The sequence below is a fragment of the Lissotriton vulgaris genome, chromosome 10, assembly GCF_964263255.1.
Source record: "Lissotriton vulgaris chromosome 10, aLisVul1.2, whole genome shotgun sequence".
In the NCBI taxonomy this organism is placed as follows: Eukaryota; Metazoa; Chordata; class Amphibia; order Caudata; family Salamandridae; genus Lissotriton; species Lissotriton vulgaris.
Window position 1 is genome coordinate 343,775,330 of NC_141698.1, and position 17,342 is coordinate 343,792,671.

Genomic DNA, 17,342 nt, shown 5'->3' on the forward strand with positions numbered 1-17,342 from the left:
CCTGGTCTAGAGGGGAGGTGAGAGGAGTGGCCGGATTCCTTGAACGTTTCTGGGCAGCCTGCGTTACAACGGAGTCCGCCTTGGGGTGAGAGACAAGGCATACTGGAGAGTCTGCAGGAGCCTTGTACTTTTTGTCTACCGTGGCAACACAGCTGGGATGGAGTTTGGATGTTCCATAAGTTTAAGGCCGTCCTGCCAAAAAAAGTCAATGATTGGGATGGTATGAGTCTGTTTAAGACGCTGATCTTTGAAGTAATAGAGGAAGCAATCCGTTTGCTGCATCTCTAAGGTTAAATGGAAGCGTTTGGCTGCACGAACCATTAAGTTATGGAAGCTTCCAATGTCCACCAGCGGGGACGGCAAAGGCAATGTCGGTGGCGTAGATGGCGTTTGAGCCCTATAATCGTCCCAATCCGCGAGGACATCATCTTGATCAGTGTCTTGATTGACATCCGCGTCATCATCAGTATCTTGTTGTTGTTGGACTGGCGACTGCGGCATCTCCGTATGTACGGGTGTTGGCGCCGCAGGTTGAATAGTTGGTGAGGTAGTCGCAGATGGAGGGAACCTGCGATTATAATCGTCCAACATATTTTGCAAGTTGGCCACCAGAGAAGACAATATTTGAGTCATACCATGCACATGCAGTGCCTCAGAATGAGCAACATGGACAGGAAAGAGAGCACCTCCTTCCTCCTCATACTCCTCTTCCTCCTGACACTTGATATTGAGTTCAGATGGAATAAAAATTACGAAAAACCTCATTGACATAGGAACCGTCATCAGAATAGTCTTCTGCAGACTCAAATAATTACGTTGGCAGAGTTTCCGTCATAGGACTCAAAGGTACAGGCCGTTTCACCACTGAAGCGTTAACCACCGTGAAAGTAGTCGCTGTAGCGAGTGAATGTTGCGTCGTTGACGGTCCCGTTGACGAGATGGCTGCAGATGGCAATGGGGCCCTTGACGGAGATAATATCTTCTCTTTAGTCGACGTAGATTTCCGTGCCGTCGACGGAGTCGTCGGCCAAGATGAAGCAGTCGACATAGGAGGAATCGTCGGCGTAGACGGCACAGTCAACGAGGATCTTGCCGTCAATGTAATCGTCGACGAGGGTGTAGCCGTCGACGGTCGCTTGGCCGCCGACGAGGTCTTGGCCGTCGACGAGGTCTTGGCCGTCGACGAGGTCTTGGCCGTCGACGAGGTCTTGGCCGTCGACGAAGAGGTGGTCGTCGACACAGAGGTGGACGTCGACGAAGAAGAGGCCGTCGACGGAGGACGCGTCGAAGGGGTCTTCGACGATGAATGTTTCAGTACAAGCGTCGACGAGGCAGATTTGACGGCCGTCAACGAAATCTTAAGAATAGATGGAATAGGCCTCACCTCTGGAAGCGTCGACGACGAGGAAGACATCGTTGTCGTAGTCCTCGTAGACATCGAACATGTCGTGGTCAACGTTGGCACAGCTTTGACAGGCGCCAGCTCGTCGACGGGACCGTCGACGCGCACGTGATCTGACTTAGATGACGAGGGCACAGCTTGGGATTGCGACGCCAGAGAACCAGGTCCTGTAGGCGTGGAGACTTGCAAGTCCCGTTGATAGACAGATTTTGAAGCGTCAACGAGCTTCTTTCTCTTCAGAAAAGGAGATGGCATCTCAGTCTCTGATCCACGCTTGAGAGAGGCTTTGGAATGGAAAGACACGCTTTCCACGTCAGAAACAGGGTCCTCGGAAGTATTCAACTTCTGTAGCCACAGAAGGAGACGGGCCTCTCTATCCTTCGATGACTTACCAGAGAAGGTTCTACAGAACTTGCAGTTCTTAACTTCATGGTCCGGATAAAGACCGTAAATACACTTACTGTGAGGATCTTCATGAAAAAGGCGAAGCTTTCCACAGGTTGAACAAGGTCTAAATAAAGATTTTTTAGTAGTAGACCTCTTCAGAGATGAAGTAAGCAAAAGAGTTGAAGAAACTGAGCAGAGCTCAGGGAGACGTGCGGTAGAAAATCTGAGGGCTTGAGCTTCTGAGGAGAAGGTTCTAGAGGGTGCTGTTGCTGGAATGTGGACCATTATAATGACTATGATGTTACTAAAATGAATTCTCCCTTTAAGGCTTCTATGGGCCGGGGTCTTTAGTTCTATGGTACTTTTAACTTTATGTTTTATATTTTATAAATATTACATTATTTATATATATATATATATATATATATATATATATATATATTTTACTACTATTTTATGTACCGTGGGACTCCCACTATATATATATATATATATATATATATATATATATATATATATTTTACTACTATTTTATGTACCGTGGGACTCCCACTTCGACGACAGGGAATATTCAAGCATGTGAATCCATGAAAGACACCCCTAATACTGGAGAATCCCCAGTACATAGAACAGTTAGGGCTTTTAGGGATTGGCAGGCCCACTGGGGGCTGTTGGACACGTGGAGGCATACACATCCACTAGACGAAGAATACTCCCACCTCTCACATGCCCATAAACTACACGCATTACTGGACACCTTCCTATGTACACCTGACATGCACGCTTTGATGGAGGGAGTGGAGTACCTGACACGCACAGTATCGACTACAATTCAATACTGACAAGACTACAGTGCGGAGCACAGCACCATCCCATTCCTACTTGGCTTCTCAAACTGGAGGCGCTGGAGGACCAGGTGTTCCTCCAAGAGTTCAGGGGACATATTGCATCCTATTTTATTGACAACGCACACTCCACTGACTCCAGGTTGACAGAATGGAAAACCTTTAAGGCTGTGATCAGGGGAAGGTGTATGGCAACATCTATTGTCATTACTCACGGACGTGGAAAGGGTAAATTAAACTTTGAGGGAGATTGAAGTATGATGCCCTGAACACCCCGAGCTCCGACAGGAGCTCCTGGAAGCGATAGAGGAAGTAGCAGTTCAGGAGGAACGGTTGAGGTGCTTCGACTTCAAAACATTCATGGACCGGACCCATGCAGAACGGGATAAGGCGTGCTTGCCAACCAGACCCTCAGAGGGAATAATGTCATAGAGATAGCTGACGAGACAGGACATCCTCACTATAGGAAGGATGAAATCAACAATAGATTCCACAACTACTACAAACAGCTGTATAAGAGTTCTGGGACCCGGGGATAGGGGGATATAGGGGAGCACCTGGCTGAGCTCCCCCTCTACACACTATCAGAGAAAGAGGCAGACCAATTAGGAGCGGACATCTCGGAGCGAGAGATTAGAGTAGCCATTAAGGAACTAGCGAGCGGGAAGACCCCTGGCACAGATGGACTCCCTAAGGAGTTCTACGCTGCGTATGTGTAGGAGCTGGCCCCCAGGAGCTCTATGCAGCAAAGACCACCCGGGAAGCAGTGGTAATTCCGCTACTCAAACCAGATAAGTCTCCTCTTGACTGTGTGGCCTACAGACCTCTGTCAATGCCTAATCTCAACTTCAAAATTTTAAACAATCTACTGCCGACAAGGCTCCTTCCACACATGATCTCCTGGTTCACCCGGATCAGGCAGGGTTTATACCGGGCAGGGACACGACTCTGAATACAAGACTTCTTCTCTCTATACTAGAACTGGGTAGAGAAGAGGAACAGGAAGGAGCGATCTTCGCAATAGATATAGAGGAGGCCTTCGACAGCCTTGGTTGGGCCGCACGTTCTCGGAGCACTACCAGGTGGAGAGGGGCACACGCCAGGTGTGTCACCTCTCCCCCTTGCAATTCCTCAGGCCGTGGAGCCATTGGCTTGCATAGCACGGTTCGGCAGGGGTGACAGGGGCCTACAGCTGGGAGGGCAAATGCACCACATCGCGTTGTACGCAGATGACCTTCTGTTGTTCCTGAAAGGCCCAGTGGGAGAGCGGAGAGGGGCTAGAAACATGATGGATGAGTTTGGGTCTCTCTCTGGGCTTTGGGTTGATTGGCAGAAGTCCCGATTATTCCGGATAGTGGCAGGCCAGCAATCACCAGAGGGGTTGGGGGACTTGCATTAGGAACCCCGGTGCTTTAGATATCTGGGGGTGAAGATCTTCCATAGGAGGAGCATTACGGTCAATAAAGGAAAACATGGCTTTTCTGGGGGAGGCTCCCTATTTCAGTAGCGGGAAGGATTTCCTTGTTAAAAATGGTGGCCCTCCCTAGACTATTGTATGTTTTTTACCACACTACCCGTGTGGATACTCGGGACATGGTTCCGGGAACTGGACTTATGCATTTCAGCCTTCATACGGAGATCTGGAAGATAGAGAGTGGCACTGACAACGTTAAAAAGACCATTAACGGAGGGAGGACTGGCAGTACCAGAGTTGGAGGCATACTACTTGGCAGGGCAACTACAGAGAATTACCCAATGAGTGACAGGGAGATTGACGCCGGATAGGAGGATGCCCCTTTTTGACCCTGAGAGAGACAGATTGCTCCGCCCCCTACTGGGAACCGCGAAGACACAGCATATACACACCAACGGACATAAGGTGTTGGAATAGGTGCCTACAGAGGACTAAGACAAGAACAAGACGCCCATACTCACCGTTGACAATACTTGTGGCGCTTCCGCATGGAGAACAGTGGAGAGGGCTCGATGAATGGGAACAGGCAGAGGCCACGAGAGTGGGGGGGCCTACATAGAGACGGAAATGGCTTGCCTTTAACAAATTCAGCACAGACTGGACTATCACACAGGGCCAGTTTCTTCTCCATAAGGCAGTCACGGGGGGCAATACAACAACTCTGGGGAACAGACACGATTGAGCCACCACGACATGCCACTTGTGAATACATAGGAATGGCGGGGGCACCATGAAGGCACTCGCATGCTTGTACAGGGCGATAGGTCAGGACTATCAGGTCACTGGACGTGCTGAGGAATAGGTGGGTAGAAAACCAGGGAAGGCCCCTGGAGGATACAAATGGGAGAATATACTACAGAGAACATATAATGTATAAAAGAAAAGCACAATTTGGCCTGATTAGCTTCTATACACTGCATCGGGTATACATCACCCTTGAACAAATCAATCGATTCTTCCACAGAGAGGATGTAGAGTGCCCGAGATGTAGAGGGGGGGGTGAGGGGAGCTTCATTCACATGATGTGGAATTGTCAGGGCCTAACACATTACTGGCAGGAGGTGACAAATGAGACGGCTGAATAACTAAAGTAGTACCATGTGCACTGGCGCACTGTCTGCTTAGCCTGTTCCCTCACACAGCAAAGACTAAGGTTACAGACAAATTTCAGGACCTGGCCTTCATATTGGCAAAACCTGAAATTACTGGTAAGTGGAAGGCGCCAAATGGCCCCAGCATCCAAGGATGGAAGCTGGAGCTAAAGAAATGGGTGGGCTGCGAGGGCAGAATTTTACTCAGGAATGCAAGGTGAGGCCTGGGTAAAATTGAGAGGGCTCAGGCATGGGAGGTCCTGGTGGAAGAGTTGAAACTGAGCGACCAGGGATCAGGATCAACCACCCCTACATTGCCCTCACGACAAGGGAGCCCGCTGAGACATGGCCAAGAGGGGGGAATAGAACACTGGGACGCTGACACTTAGGAATTAGAGGAACTGGAATGATACAAGACCGAGGAGGAACCTCCGAAAGATGTAGAGTTACATGACACCCAACAAGTGAAAGTGGGATGGGGGGAGTGGGGGCTTTTGAGGAGGGGTGGTGGGGGAGAGGGGGGGGGGGTGCCTGAATCTATGTACCAGTTCAAAGGAACCAAATGCATACACAGAGGTATATGACATGCTGGGAATATGTAGAATAATGTAAACTAACGCAATGCAGTATGTAGGTTTGGTATAAAGCTGGTACTGAAGTAAGTAGAAGGAAATAAAACATGTTTAAAACAATGCCAAATCGGCACCCTGCACTGGGCTTTCCCTGTGCCACTGCGGGTGCACCTTGTGGGCTTACTCGGATCCCCATTTGCCCTGAGCTAAACCTTATGAGCTTTGTTCCCACATCCAAGTGGCAATGCAGTGAGCAGCCACCAACCGGAGGCTCCCTATCCCCTATTGGGAAACATTGGGCCTCAGCACTCTGCACCCAGCCGCCCTAGTGCCACGGAGGGTGCTCTTTGAGTGCATCCTTGACCCTGGGGGTACCCTTGTTCTAACGCCAGAAACTCAACCCTCAAGACCCTTTACTTACCTGCAAAACAATAACCCAATTTTTCTCAATAGGATTGCATTGACGGTTTTCCTCTGAAAAACTTCTAAGTGTGGAGGGTGTTTTGTATGGGAACCCAAGAAACTGAGTTTTGTGAAAAACTGACTTACTTACCTTTTATCCAGGAATGTTACCCAGTGTGATATGTAGGTATAGAAAAAGTAATCCTGAAAAAGTAATCGAAAAGTAATTACAACTGTATTTGCACATTTTTACAAACCTGTAAGAAAAGTTATTCTTCATCCAGCGTGCTTTTTAACAATCTGTTTTGAAAAGTACAATCATATTTACAAGTGCCAAGTACTGCTTGGTTCTAGAAATAAAAATACAATAGAAATATTTTTTGATACAAACAATTGGTTTGAGTTCAGTCTTTGAGTGTGTGACATCATTTCTTGCCAGAGTGTGTACAATTAATGCTTAACACTGCCCTCTGATAAAGCCTTACTGCTCGTCAGCACGACCACAAATGGAGAGTAAGGTATTCTCTACTTTCACCACTGGAAGTCTTTGGGGATCCGGACGTACACTAAAATGGCCCTTTTCTTTCTTGTCGAATGTGCTCAGGGTTTAAATGGAAGAGTTTCCCCTGCTACCTAGTTTCAAAGTTTGCACTGTTCATTGGCTCTAGAAACTATTGACACTGGTTGTCCTTTTCACTATGTGGTGTGACACAAATAACCACTGTGTTTTCCTAATGTCCATTGTAGAATATACAAAGTATACAATGGCCCTCCTTATGTAGGAAAGTGCCATTTTTTGCATGATTGTCCCCTACGTTTTGCCTAATGTTGATGTACTTTGACTGAACGTGCCCTGGGATGCTGCCAAACAGGTACCCAGGGCCTATGTTCTTTTCCTAAACTGCACTGATGCAAAACCCAATTGGCAACTCTCTGACCACATGTAAGTCCCTTGTAAAAGGTAGCACAGGTACCAGGGGAACTATGATCAGGGAAGACTTCTAAGGGATGCAGAACCTATTGTGCTACCCTTAGAGGCCCTGTACCTTTACACCCACACACTGCCATTGCAAGCTGCGTATTTTGGTGAAGAGTCGACAAGGCACACATCCCTGCGTGCCATGCCTACACCCCACTGCCCTGACATAGGTAGGCCACCCCTCTAGCTGGGTGCACTATACCAGTGGTGATTGTACAGGTGCATGAGCCCTGTACCACTACAGGGTCTGAGCCAATTATTAGAAATCTTAAGTTCAGTAATGTCATAAAGAGTATATGGTGCTGGGAGTATGTCATTACGAACTCCATAGCACCATAATGGCTTTACTGAAATCTGGGAAGTTTGGTGTCAAACTTCTCAGCTCATTAAACCCACACTGATGCAAGTGTGGGGTTTAATGAAAAAAGCATTTAGAGGGCATCTTAGAGATGCCCCCTGAAAAATGAACTAACTAGTGTCCTGGCTGAGTGGCTGCTTGCAACTGCCACCACCAGACCGGTCTCTGGACCCCTGGGCACAGCTGTATTTAGCACAGTTAAATATTTGTTAGGCGAATTCTTACTTTGTTGTCCGTCATTTGCGCATGGCACTCTCCGGTCCACCACAGCTCCCATAGCTGATTGTGTGGAGAGAGGAACTCGCGCCTTAAGCATACACTTCCAGGAGGCCACTTGAATGCCACCATTTTGGGTGATAGATAGTCTAGTCCTTTCCTGCGACACCTCCCTGGTCGGGATTTAAGACCTGGATGGTGCAGTCGCGAAGTGGGTGCGTTCAGGCTAAAGCAAGCCCTTCTGGGCCCGTCCGCGCCCGGGCAGGACCATGGGCCAGAAACCCTGCTCAAATGGACCTGGGCCCAGTCAACATGACAGAATATTTTAAAAAAGGAGCTTGAATCCCTCAGGGCAGCAGTTCACCCTCTCTGCCTGCACTCACTGACCGCCAATAACCCCTTGAGCTGCCATAACTGCAGCTTTTTTACATGGACTTTAGACCAGCAGGTAAGTTGAAAAGGGACTAGGAAAGACCACACTAATCACTGAGGGATGGTGCTAATCAATAGCAGATCCCTCCCGAAACACTCCATTGAGATTAAGATGTTGATCGAGGAGAAAGATGTTGATGTACTGTTCCTCACGGAAACATGGCGTCGAGAAAGTTCCACACCAGATATTGTAAGTGCTCTCCCCCAGGGTTTTGACATCCATCGACTAGACAGAATGGGTAATATGGGAGGCAGCATCGCAATCATCTGTAAATCTCATGTGGGTTGCATCGTCAATTCCCTGTATATGGTCAACTGCGAGGCTTTTGCTTTTAGATTATCCCTTACTTCGACATCCTCCTTTTCAGGCAGTCCCATATATAGGCCACAACAACCACTTTTGTTAGGAATTTTGGGTTGGTGCGAAGAACAACTATCTTTATGAAGCTGAAAGAAGGGTTCTTCTGAGGTGAATGCTTGTAGCACACCAACTCTTCTTAATGAAGTGATAGCAATGAGGAAGGCAACCTTCAAGAAGGAAACTGTAATGGACAATTGTGTAATGTCTCAAAAGGTGGCCCCATGAGTCTTGTAAGCACAATGTTCAGATTACAAACTGGTGCAGGAGATACTATGGGTAGTATTACTCGATTAAGGATCTCCATAAAGGCTGGAATCTTGAACAAAGATAAATGTTGTCTGTTTTGCAAGTATGTGACTATTGCCACAAGGTTCAGCAAAGATGTGAGTAACGCTGCACTTTCTTGTTCTCCAAAATTTTAACAATTAGAAAATAATTTGTTGACAGACTCCCCCTGACAAAGTGCTATGCACAAAATGCATAGGGGATAAAGCTCACGCTTTGCAAATGTTTAATCACGTTGGAACTTATATAATGAACTCAAGTATACTCAAGAACATTGAATCATATGATGAAATATGATGATGATGATCCTACAGGAATATGCTATACAATAAAGAATTAAGTTCTTGAACTACTTATTGATTCAACTGATCTTTGAATTACTTTATCAACGAGCCAAGACGCCACGAGTGTGCTCCGTGTTTGCCCTTACACGGAGTAAGGCTCTCCTTTTTTATTGCCACACGGTGCCATTAAATGAATGTGTAAGCTAGACCAGCACGCTGTAGACGCAAAAGGTAACTAATCATATTTTGGATAGAGGCATCTAGCGGATCAATATTGTTGTAGTTACAATATACAACACAATGTAGCGGAGCGGTTAGCGTTCTAGTGGTTTCATTTCCAGGGCTATTTAGGCTGAGCGTGAACAGCCGCGAGCTGCGGTAGGGTGACTGTGGCAGAGTCTTCCCCGACCCGCTTGCTCGCCTGAGGTGCCTGAATTGTGCTTTACGCTGTACTCAGATATTTTAAAAGCCTTTTAATAATTTGTTGCTGATTTTAAAACTGGAATCGAAACTTTAAAGATTTAAATCACAAGTTTATCTGTGCTAGCCTACATTTTAGTTGCGCTGCTTTTCCCCCAAACCTGAATTGAAAGGGGGGGGGGGACGGGACGGTATCTTCTGGGCAGCTGGGGAAGCCTGGGCTCGATCACCACTCCTGCCCGCCCCGGTCCGACGCGGTAGCTAGTATCGTTGCGCGGAGGGCGGGTCAGGGAGAGCCAGGCACTTCCTCTTGATCACTGGAGTGGTTAGCGCTCTAGTGGTTGCATTTCCAGGGCTATTTAGCCCTCGCCCCTTCCCGAGCGCGCAGCGTTTGAGCGCAGGGGAGCCAAAGATACGCCGAAGAGTAGCCAAAGAGTAGCCCGTCTGCGCCCGTCCGCGACAGGACGGGGCAAAGGGCTATGGACTCTGCTCAAACTGGCATGGAGTCCACTGGGGACTGCCGTATCAGGTACACATCCCAAGCCTTAATAGATATGCAACCAGTGCCTTTAGTGGGTTGTGCCCGTGAGTCCTGGCCATGTCCTGAAGGCCCTTTTGCATGTATTCATTGTAGATTCCAGGCATCTCACATTGCTACATCAATTGGGTACAATATAGGGGGGACCTTAACACCAAAGGGTCTGAAAAGTTTTCTCCTTAACATCCGCTCCCTATCGAAGCACCACTTTGAACTCTGGGACCTTATTAATACAGTTAAACCTGAAATCTGTTTCTTAACTGAAACTTGGTTAAAACCACATACGGTCCCGGTCATCACTTTAGGGGTCCCTGCAGGATATAAAATCTTAAGGCTTGACCGTCCGATTAAAACCGGAGGCGGCATTGCTATAATTTATAAAGAAGGACTGAAGGTTTCCATAATTGAACAGAGAAGTTGCTCACTGATGGAAGTTATGATTTTCAAGATTAGCTCGGCTTCCAAAGACCACTGGAAGGGAGCACTAGTCTATCGTCCGCCAGGGCCAAGCACGGGCTTACATTGTCTCCAACTGATTTATTAGCCCAACATTTTAAAGCTAAAGAAGACTTCTTTCTCTTGGGAGATTTTAATTTTCAAGTAGACATCCCCAATCATCCTGAGACTCTTTCCTTGCTTTCTGACCTCTCCCTATTAGGGCTTGAAATACAGAATAGTGGCCCTACACATATAGGAGGCCACACTTAATCTTTTTTAATTGCCCCAAAATACGGTGTCGACCTTCGACCCGAGTAAGTTGTTCAGACCATTTTATGGTTGAATTTTTCCTTCTTGGCCTGGATAAACCCATCAAACGGCCTCTCCTTCCCTCCCGGTGGCGCAGACAATGGCACAGGGTGACATTGAATGAACTACAGAAAGTATGGAGAGAACCTTCCATTTTAGCTGCGGACAATGTGGAGTCCGCCCTATCCAAGTTCAACACTGCCCTTTTAGAGGCGGTTGACTTGTTGGCCCCTATGAAACTGCTTAAACAGCACCCCATATCTAAGCAGGAGGTCTGGTATACCGAACAACTTAGGCTGGAGAAACAGGGATGTAGGAAATTGTAAAAAACTTGGAGGAAAACCCATACTGAGGAAAGTAGGAAAGAATACTCTAATGCCTTGTCCTCTTATCACAAGAATATTAGGCTGGCTAGGAGGAACTGTCTTGCTTCGCAGTTGGCAGAAGCGGGAAATTCCTCCAAGGAACTCTACAGGATTCTACAGACTTTTGTGAAACCCATTGCCTGTGAGAGTCCTGATGATTTCTCCCAATCTCTGTGCGATGACATCTCTCTATTTTTTTAAAACAAAATAGAGGCGATCTATGAAAAAATCACAAAAGCCACTAACCTTAAGGGCAGTGCCGCCAGTACTCCTTCACAATCACCCACACATAATAGAGGCACACTGACTGTCTTTCCTGAGGTCAGTCAATGTGATATTAATTCCCTGATAAGTCATATTAAAACAGGATTCCCCTCTGGATTTTCTTCCAGCCAAAATGGCTGCCCCCTTAGGCAACTTACTTTGCCCCATGATTCAAACAGTCATGAATCTTTCCCTTAAGGAAGGACAGGTACCCCAAGAATGGAAAAGAGCTGTAGTAAATCCCATTCTTAAGAACTCGGCCATGCCAGGGACAGACCTATCTAACCTCCGCCCCATTTCCCTTCTGCCGTATTTGAGCAAGATGACCGAGAAGCATGTGAACACCCACCTGTCTAATTTCATTGAGGCATCGGGAGGTCTTGACCATACCCAATCTGGGTTCAGACCCAACTACAGAACCGAATCAGCGAGGATAGAGGGGGCTCTATGAATCTGGTGCTGTTGGATCTGTCCGCAGCCTTCGACACAGTCTCACATGACATCCTTCTCGGTCGTCTGCAGAAGGTGGGGATAGTATGTTTGGCTCTGTCCTGGCTTGAGAGTTTTCTCTCAGGCCGCTAACAAAGTGTCAGTCTGGGCTCCTATCGTTCTACATCCAGGGAGCTCACTAAGAGGGTCCCACAAGGCTCATGCCTAAGCCCCACATTATTTAATGGGTATGTGGCCCCCCTAGCTGACATTGTGAGAGCACATGGATTTATTCCAGTGTCGTACGCCAACGACACTCAGCTTCTGTTTCCATTCCAGACCCTTAGTCCTGCCATCAAACACTCCTTTGCCGAAGGTATGAGAGTGGTGTCCGACTGGCTGGCCTCAGACTGCCTACAATGCAATGTAGGCAAGACCAAGGTCATGCTTTTTGGAGCGGCTCCCCTCCTATGGTCACCGGATTGGTGTCCACTGGACCTAGGACCAGTCCCCTGTCCCAAACATGTTACACAAAAGGGGGGGTTTAACCCATATAGTCACGGGGACCTGGGTGCTATGTAGTACATATAAAGGGGGTCCCCGTAAGGATAGTGTATTGTAAGGGACATACACTGAAGTGGGATAACCAAGGAACAATTAAACAAACATAAGTAAGAATTTGAGATTTGGTATACGAAATTTATTACCAAAAAAACAGCGTGATTGCTGGTAACAATTAATGAATCAACTTGTGCGAATTGACAAGCCCCAAGAGAAGGAAGGGAGGGTAGTGCTCAGGGAGGTGAAAAAGAATATGGAATGTTGACACAGTGTTAAGAAGGATAGCATCCAAATTCAATGATAATACAAATCAATTACAATGCAAATGCCAAAAAATTAAGGCAAAACTCCAAACATAGTCAATAAAACATATTCGACGGTCACAACTAATTGCTTGATGGATCGGGGGTGTGCCGGAATCTCAAGAAAGGAACAGTCGACGTTTCGACCCCTATTGATAGGCTAATTAAAGTCCTTAGGCGGGGTCTTCATCAGGACGTCAATTGGAGAGGGGGGAGGGGGGGCAGATCATGGAGTACGGCCCAGCCGGGCTCTGTACAGGATAGGGACGCCACACCAGAAAGTCGTGGTCGATCCAATGAGGTAGGAACCTCAGAAGAAATTGAGGCGTGAAGCCTCAGACATTTAACCGATCTCCGTCATGCAAGGGGAGCGGAGTTGTAAAACACGGACTGAATCAGAGCGGGGTAAAAGCCACCGGCGCTCGCGTGTTAGTTACAGAATTGAAGGGGGCAGCGCCGTCTCAAAAAGCCGGGTTAGACCTCCGGTGCTCGTATATTAATCAGAAAAGCAGGCAGCGTAGTCTGCATCTGGTCTTATTAAAAGTCCTTTAGGACACAGGATACACTAAAGAAATGTTCCCTCTTCAATCAATAAATCTGGTCTTATTAAAAGTCCTTTAGGACACAGGATACACTAAAGAAATGTTCCCTCTTCAATCAATAAATAAGTCAGGATCACAATATTCAGAAGCCATACAACATGGAGAAATGCAAGATTACTTTACTTGTACACTGAAAATTTATTTTCCAAATGTGATTTATTTGCACTTTTTTTTAAGTCCAATTCTGAATTTTTGTTGTAAAGAGAATCCCTTATCACAAGCCAAAAAATGTTGTCTTTTGAAACTCAAGTGGGTTGTATGCAACAATATGACATACAACAAACATACCTTCAGACTAATATTGTGGCCTAAATATAATTTGCAAACATTGTGTCTTAATGAGTGTAGATTTTCTATTTTTAGCTCTAATTTGATGATTTTTTTAAGAACTATAAATTAAATACAATATTTATGTCAGGCGATATTCTAGGTAAGAAATACTGTTACCAAAATATGTTGATGAACAGGCTTGAACAGAAAGAAAACAGAACATTGGATGATTAGACACAGAATTAGGATGACTAGATATACCCACATTTTCGTTCCAACACCCTTTTCTGATCTAGTACTATCCAGGGTTTTAGAATAATGTATTTTATACCAAGCATCGGGGTAGGGATAATGGTTTTAATGGCATGTGATTTTTTTTAAATAAGCATGCTATATCCAATATAAGGGAAAGAAAACAGACAAACTGATCGAGAGAGTAAAGCAAAAGTACAGAAAATGGCTAACCGCCCTAAACGTTATCCATCATTTACACAAGTGTATGTCTGAACGTCAGGCAGGCTCAACAGAGATCATACTCTTTGCTTGTTTTAATGGCTAATTCCTCACTGTAGTAGAATATTTAGGAGGGGGGAAAAAATCATTCAAGGCCCAAAGGTTAGATAAAGCTCACCCACAAAGTTCATGAATATATATCCGGGAGAGCCAAGTACCAGAGTCTGCTTGATTCGGTGGAGAAGTGTGGCTCAATGGTTAGAGCGGCAGACCCCGATGCAGAGGTCTGGCCCAGGACCAGGGTTCAATTCCCACCTGGGCTGGTCTTGGGCTCAATTTCCTCGGACCTGATAATTCTCGCCTTGTGTGCCTATTCTAATCATGGATCCCACTCTGCAACTCTGGACAATAGCTTGCTTAATCTTCACAACGGCCCCAACAGCGCTAGGATGCCTGGCTGCACCTTGGGGGTGCCCAGGAGTGGGCGCCTCACAGGGAAAAAGCCAGGAAGGGTTCCACAGCGGTATGCTTACAAGCGCCGGAGAGACCCCATGTGGGGCGATTCGGGCGCTATACCAGTACTACAACATTTACATTTACATTCAGGAAAAAACATTAAATAAATAGCAACAAATACCAACGAACTAAAACGTTTCTTACGCTGTCAGATCTTTACTGGCTCGTAAACCCCACCCTTTGTTGTCCGTCAAGATAACTTCCACATCTGCATGCTGCTTCCTCTGGAACCTCCGATTTGAACAATACTCTCCGTTTGGACATCTGGAAGAACTGAAAGAAATAGGAGGAAGTGTCATTTAAACAAAACATGTGTATCCAACAGTGGCAGAATCGTCTGGCCATTAGGCTATGAAGTAGGTTTGGAATGTTTGGAGTATGACATGTAAAAAAGCTACACACTGCAAAATTCAGAGATAGCAAACCTACTGCAACCCTGTTGAAATCTTCTAATTGTCAAAGAAAACATGAAAAGGCTAGTACACCACCGTCACCTCAAACGAATTAATTGAAGGACAAACAATGAATAATGCAAAACCGCACAGTTTCACCTATCGATCAAGAGGACTTATGCATCAACAAGGAGTATCATATTTGGACTAAAAACCTCTTCAGAATTCTACAGTATAGGCCAGACTGCAGATGGCATAGGTTGAGCCCACATTTTGGGCCCTCGACCAAAGCATATTTAGGCCATTTGATGAAAATATTTCAACATAACATAGGACGATACCATTAGTTTGGAAAACGACAATTTCTCATTAAACCGGACAATCAAATGAAGTCTCAACAGGGCTATTAATACTTTTAACAGCATGATATTGCTACATGTTTAAAGTTTGCAGAGGCCAAGCAGTGAGTGGCCAGTGGCGTAGAGCTCCTCTTTTACACACTGGAGCAAGTGAGATATATACTTACACATTTACAAGTCATTTTTGACAACAGACACTGTTCAAACCAAATGTACCTATAAACAATACCCACTGTTATGGTAAGGGACTGCAGGGAGATAAGACGATACATGTTTTACCGCTCTTCTATAAATCTCCAATCCACCCACACCCCCAAAAAATGTATTAAAATAGCAACAGGCAAGAAAATTACCCAGACAATTACTTTCCATCATCGAACAGAACATTAGCAGTGCTGGCATCAAACAGAAGTACAAATATGTCCACGGTAGTGCAAGCATCTATCAGCCACAGAAGAAAGGGACTACAAGTAGCATTCGCACAAGCTCGACTCACATATAACAGACATGAGCAACAGCAGTGCAATCTTCACACACAAACTCTCCCACAAGGTGCTGCAAACAGCAAAACAGCAGCCTTACATTTTGCTCAAGGAAAGATAAGATAAACATATGTAGGAGCAATACACACAACCTGCATCCAACCAAACCCAAATAACAGGTGCACGCTTACTTTAACCACAAAGAATATATACAGCTAGTAGAGGCACAACCTTACCCTGCATTCAGGCAGAGCATGAGTCAACAATTCAACAAGCTTCCCTCTCACACAAACATCCCAGAAGTACACATCAAGGTAAAGTTCCATCTGATACAGCGTTCTCGAAATATAACAAGAAACAAGAGGCAAAAATCGTCTTTAGACGCAGTGATGGCGTTCGATACGCTCGAATGGCCCTACATGATGGCGGTCCTCCGCAAAATGGGCTTTGGCCCAAATTTTATAGGGTGGGTGCGCCTCCTCTACTCGACCCCCCTGCCCCAGGATTCTGTAAACAATAAAGTCTCTGAAATATTTGAACTAGGACGAGGGACGTGACAAGGGTGCTCCCTCTCGCCCCTCTTGCTTGCCCTCTCACTGGAACCTCTGACCGCCTGGATCAGACGGGACCAGTCCCTGAAGGGAATACGCTGGGCCGACGGGTGGGAGGGTAGGATTTCACTCTATGCGGCGACATCCTCCTCTACCTAACGAGACCTCACAAGTCCATGATGGTGGCCATGGATATTTTCGCAAGTATCGGGAAAAACTCAGGCTACAGTACCAACTGGAGCAAGTCCATAGTCTAGGTCCTGCGGGGTGGCACTCCCGCACCCACCCGGAACTGCCCGATCGCGGTGGCCACAGAGGGGTTCCGTTACCTAGGGGTCTTTATCTCCAAGGAGAAAACAATCAGATACAATAGAAATCTTCTTCTGCCCCTGCAACGATTCAAAAGAGACGCTGCCTCCTGGTGGAAGCTCCCACTATCCCTCCTTGGAAGAGGGCAATCTTCAAAATGATGGTGTTGCCAAGGTTCCTATACGCCCTACAAAATCACCCAGACTTTGTCCCGAACTCCTACTTCACGTCTATTGAGGCCACGCAGAGGGAGCTACTGTAGTCTGGACTGCCCCGCATATCCCTTCAAATATTGACTCTAGGCTGGTTCGACGGTGAGATAGCGCTCTCAGGCATCCGTAAATATTACTGGGCTGCACACCTCTCAGCCATTAACCAGGGCACCTACTGTGATGGCAACGATCCAGGATATGGAATGGATCGCTGGCTTTTACCGGGCGGCAACTTTGAGGCGGCGCTCTACTCCAAGTCGGGGAGGTACCCACTGACTGGGCCCACGCAGCATTCTGTGCAGTTGTGGCATATCGTGCAGCGCAAACTAGGATGGTCTAACACCCTCACGATGGCCACCCCCTTTATGGGTCTCGGAGAGACTAGGATCGCTTGGCCGAACCAAAGGGTTTCGCAACTGGGACCTCATCGGCATCTCACATATTCGGGACTTGTGGGGCCCGAACGGAATGGTGCCCTTTGC

At 46.6% G+C, this 17,342-nt stretch overlaps 1 protein-coding gene across 2 annotated transcripts in view; it reads right to left on the reverse strand.

Annotated features, from left to right (window-relative positions):
• SETD2 (SET domain containing 2, histone lysine methyltransferase) overlaps positions 1-17,342 on the reverse strand; it is a 1,045,105-nt gene that overhangs the window by 754,909 nt on the left and 272,854 nt on the right. For both annotated transcript variants that reach the window (XM_086941119.1, XM_086941120.1), the window contains one exon: positions 14,700-14,828. In XM_086941119.1, coding sequence (XP_086797245.1) covers positions 14,700-14,828 — 129 coding nt within the window. The remainder of the gene's footprint in view (positions 1-14,699; positions 14,829-17,342) is intronic.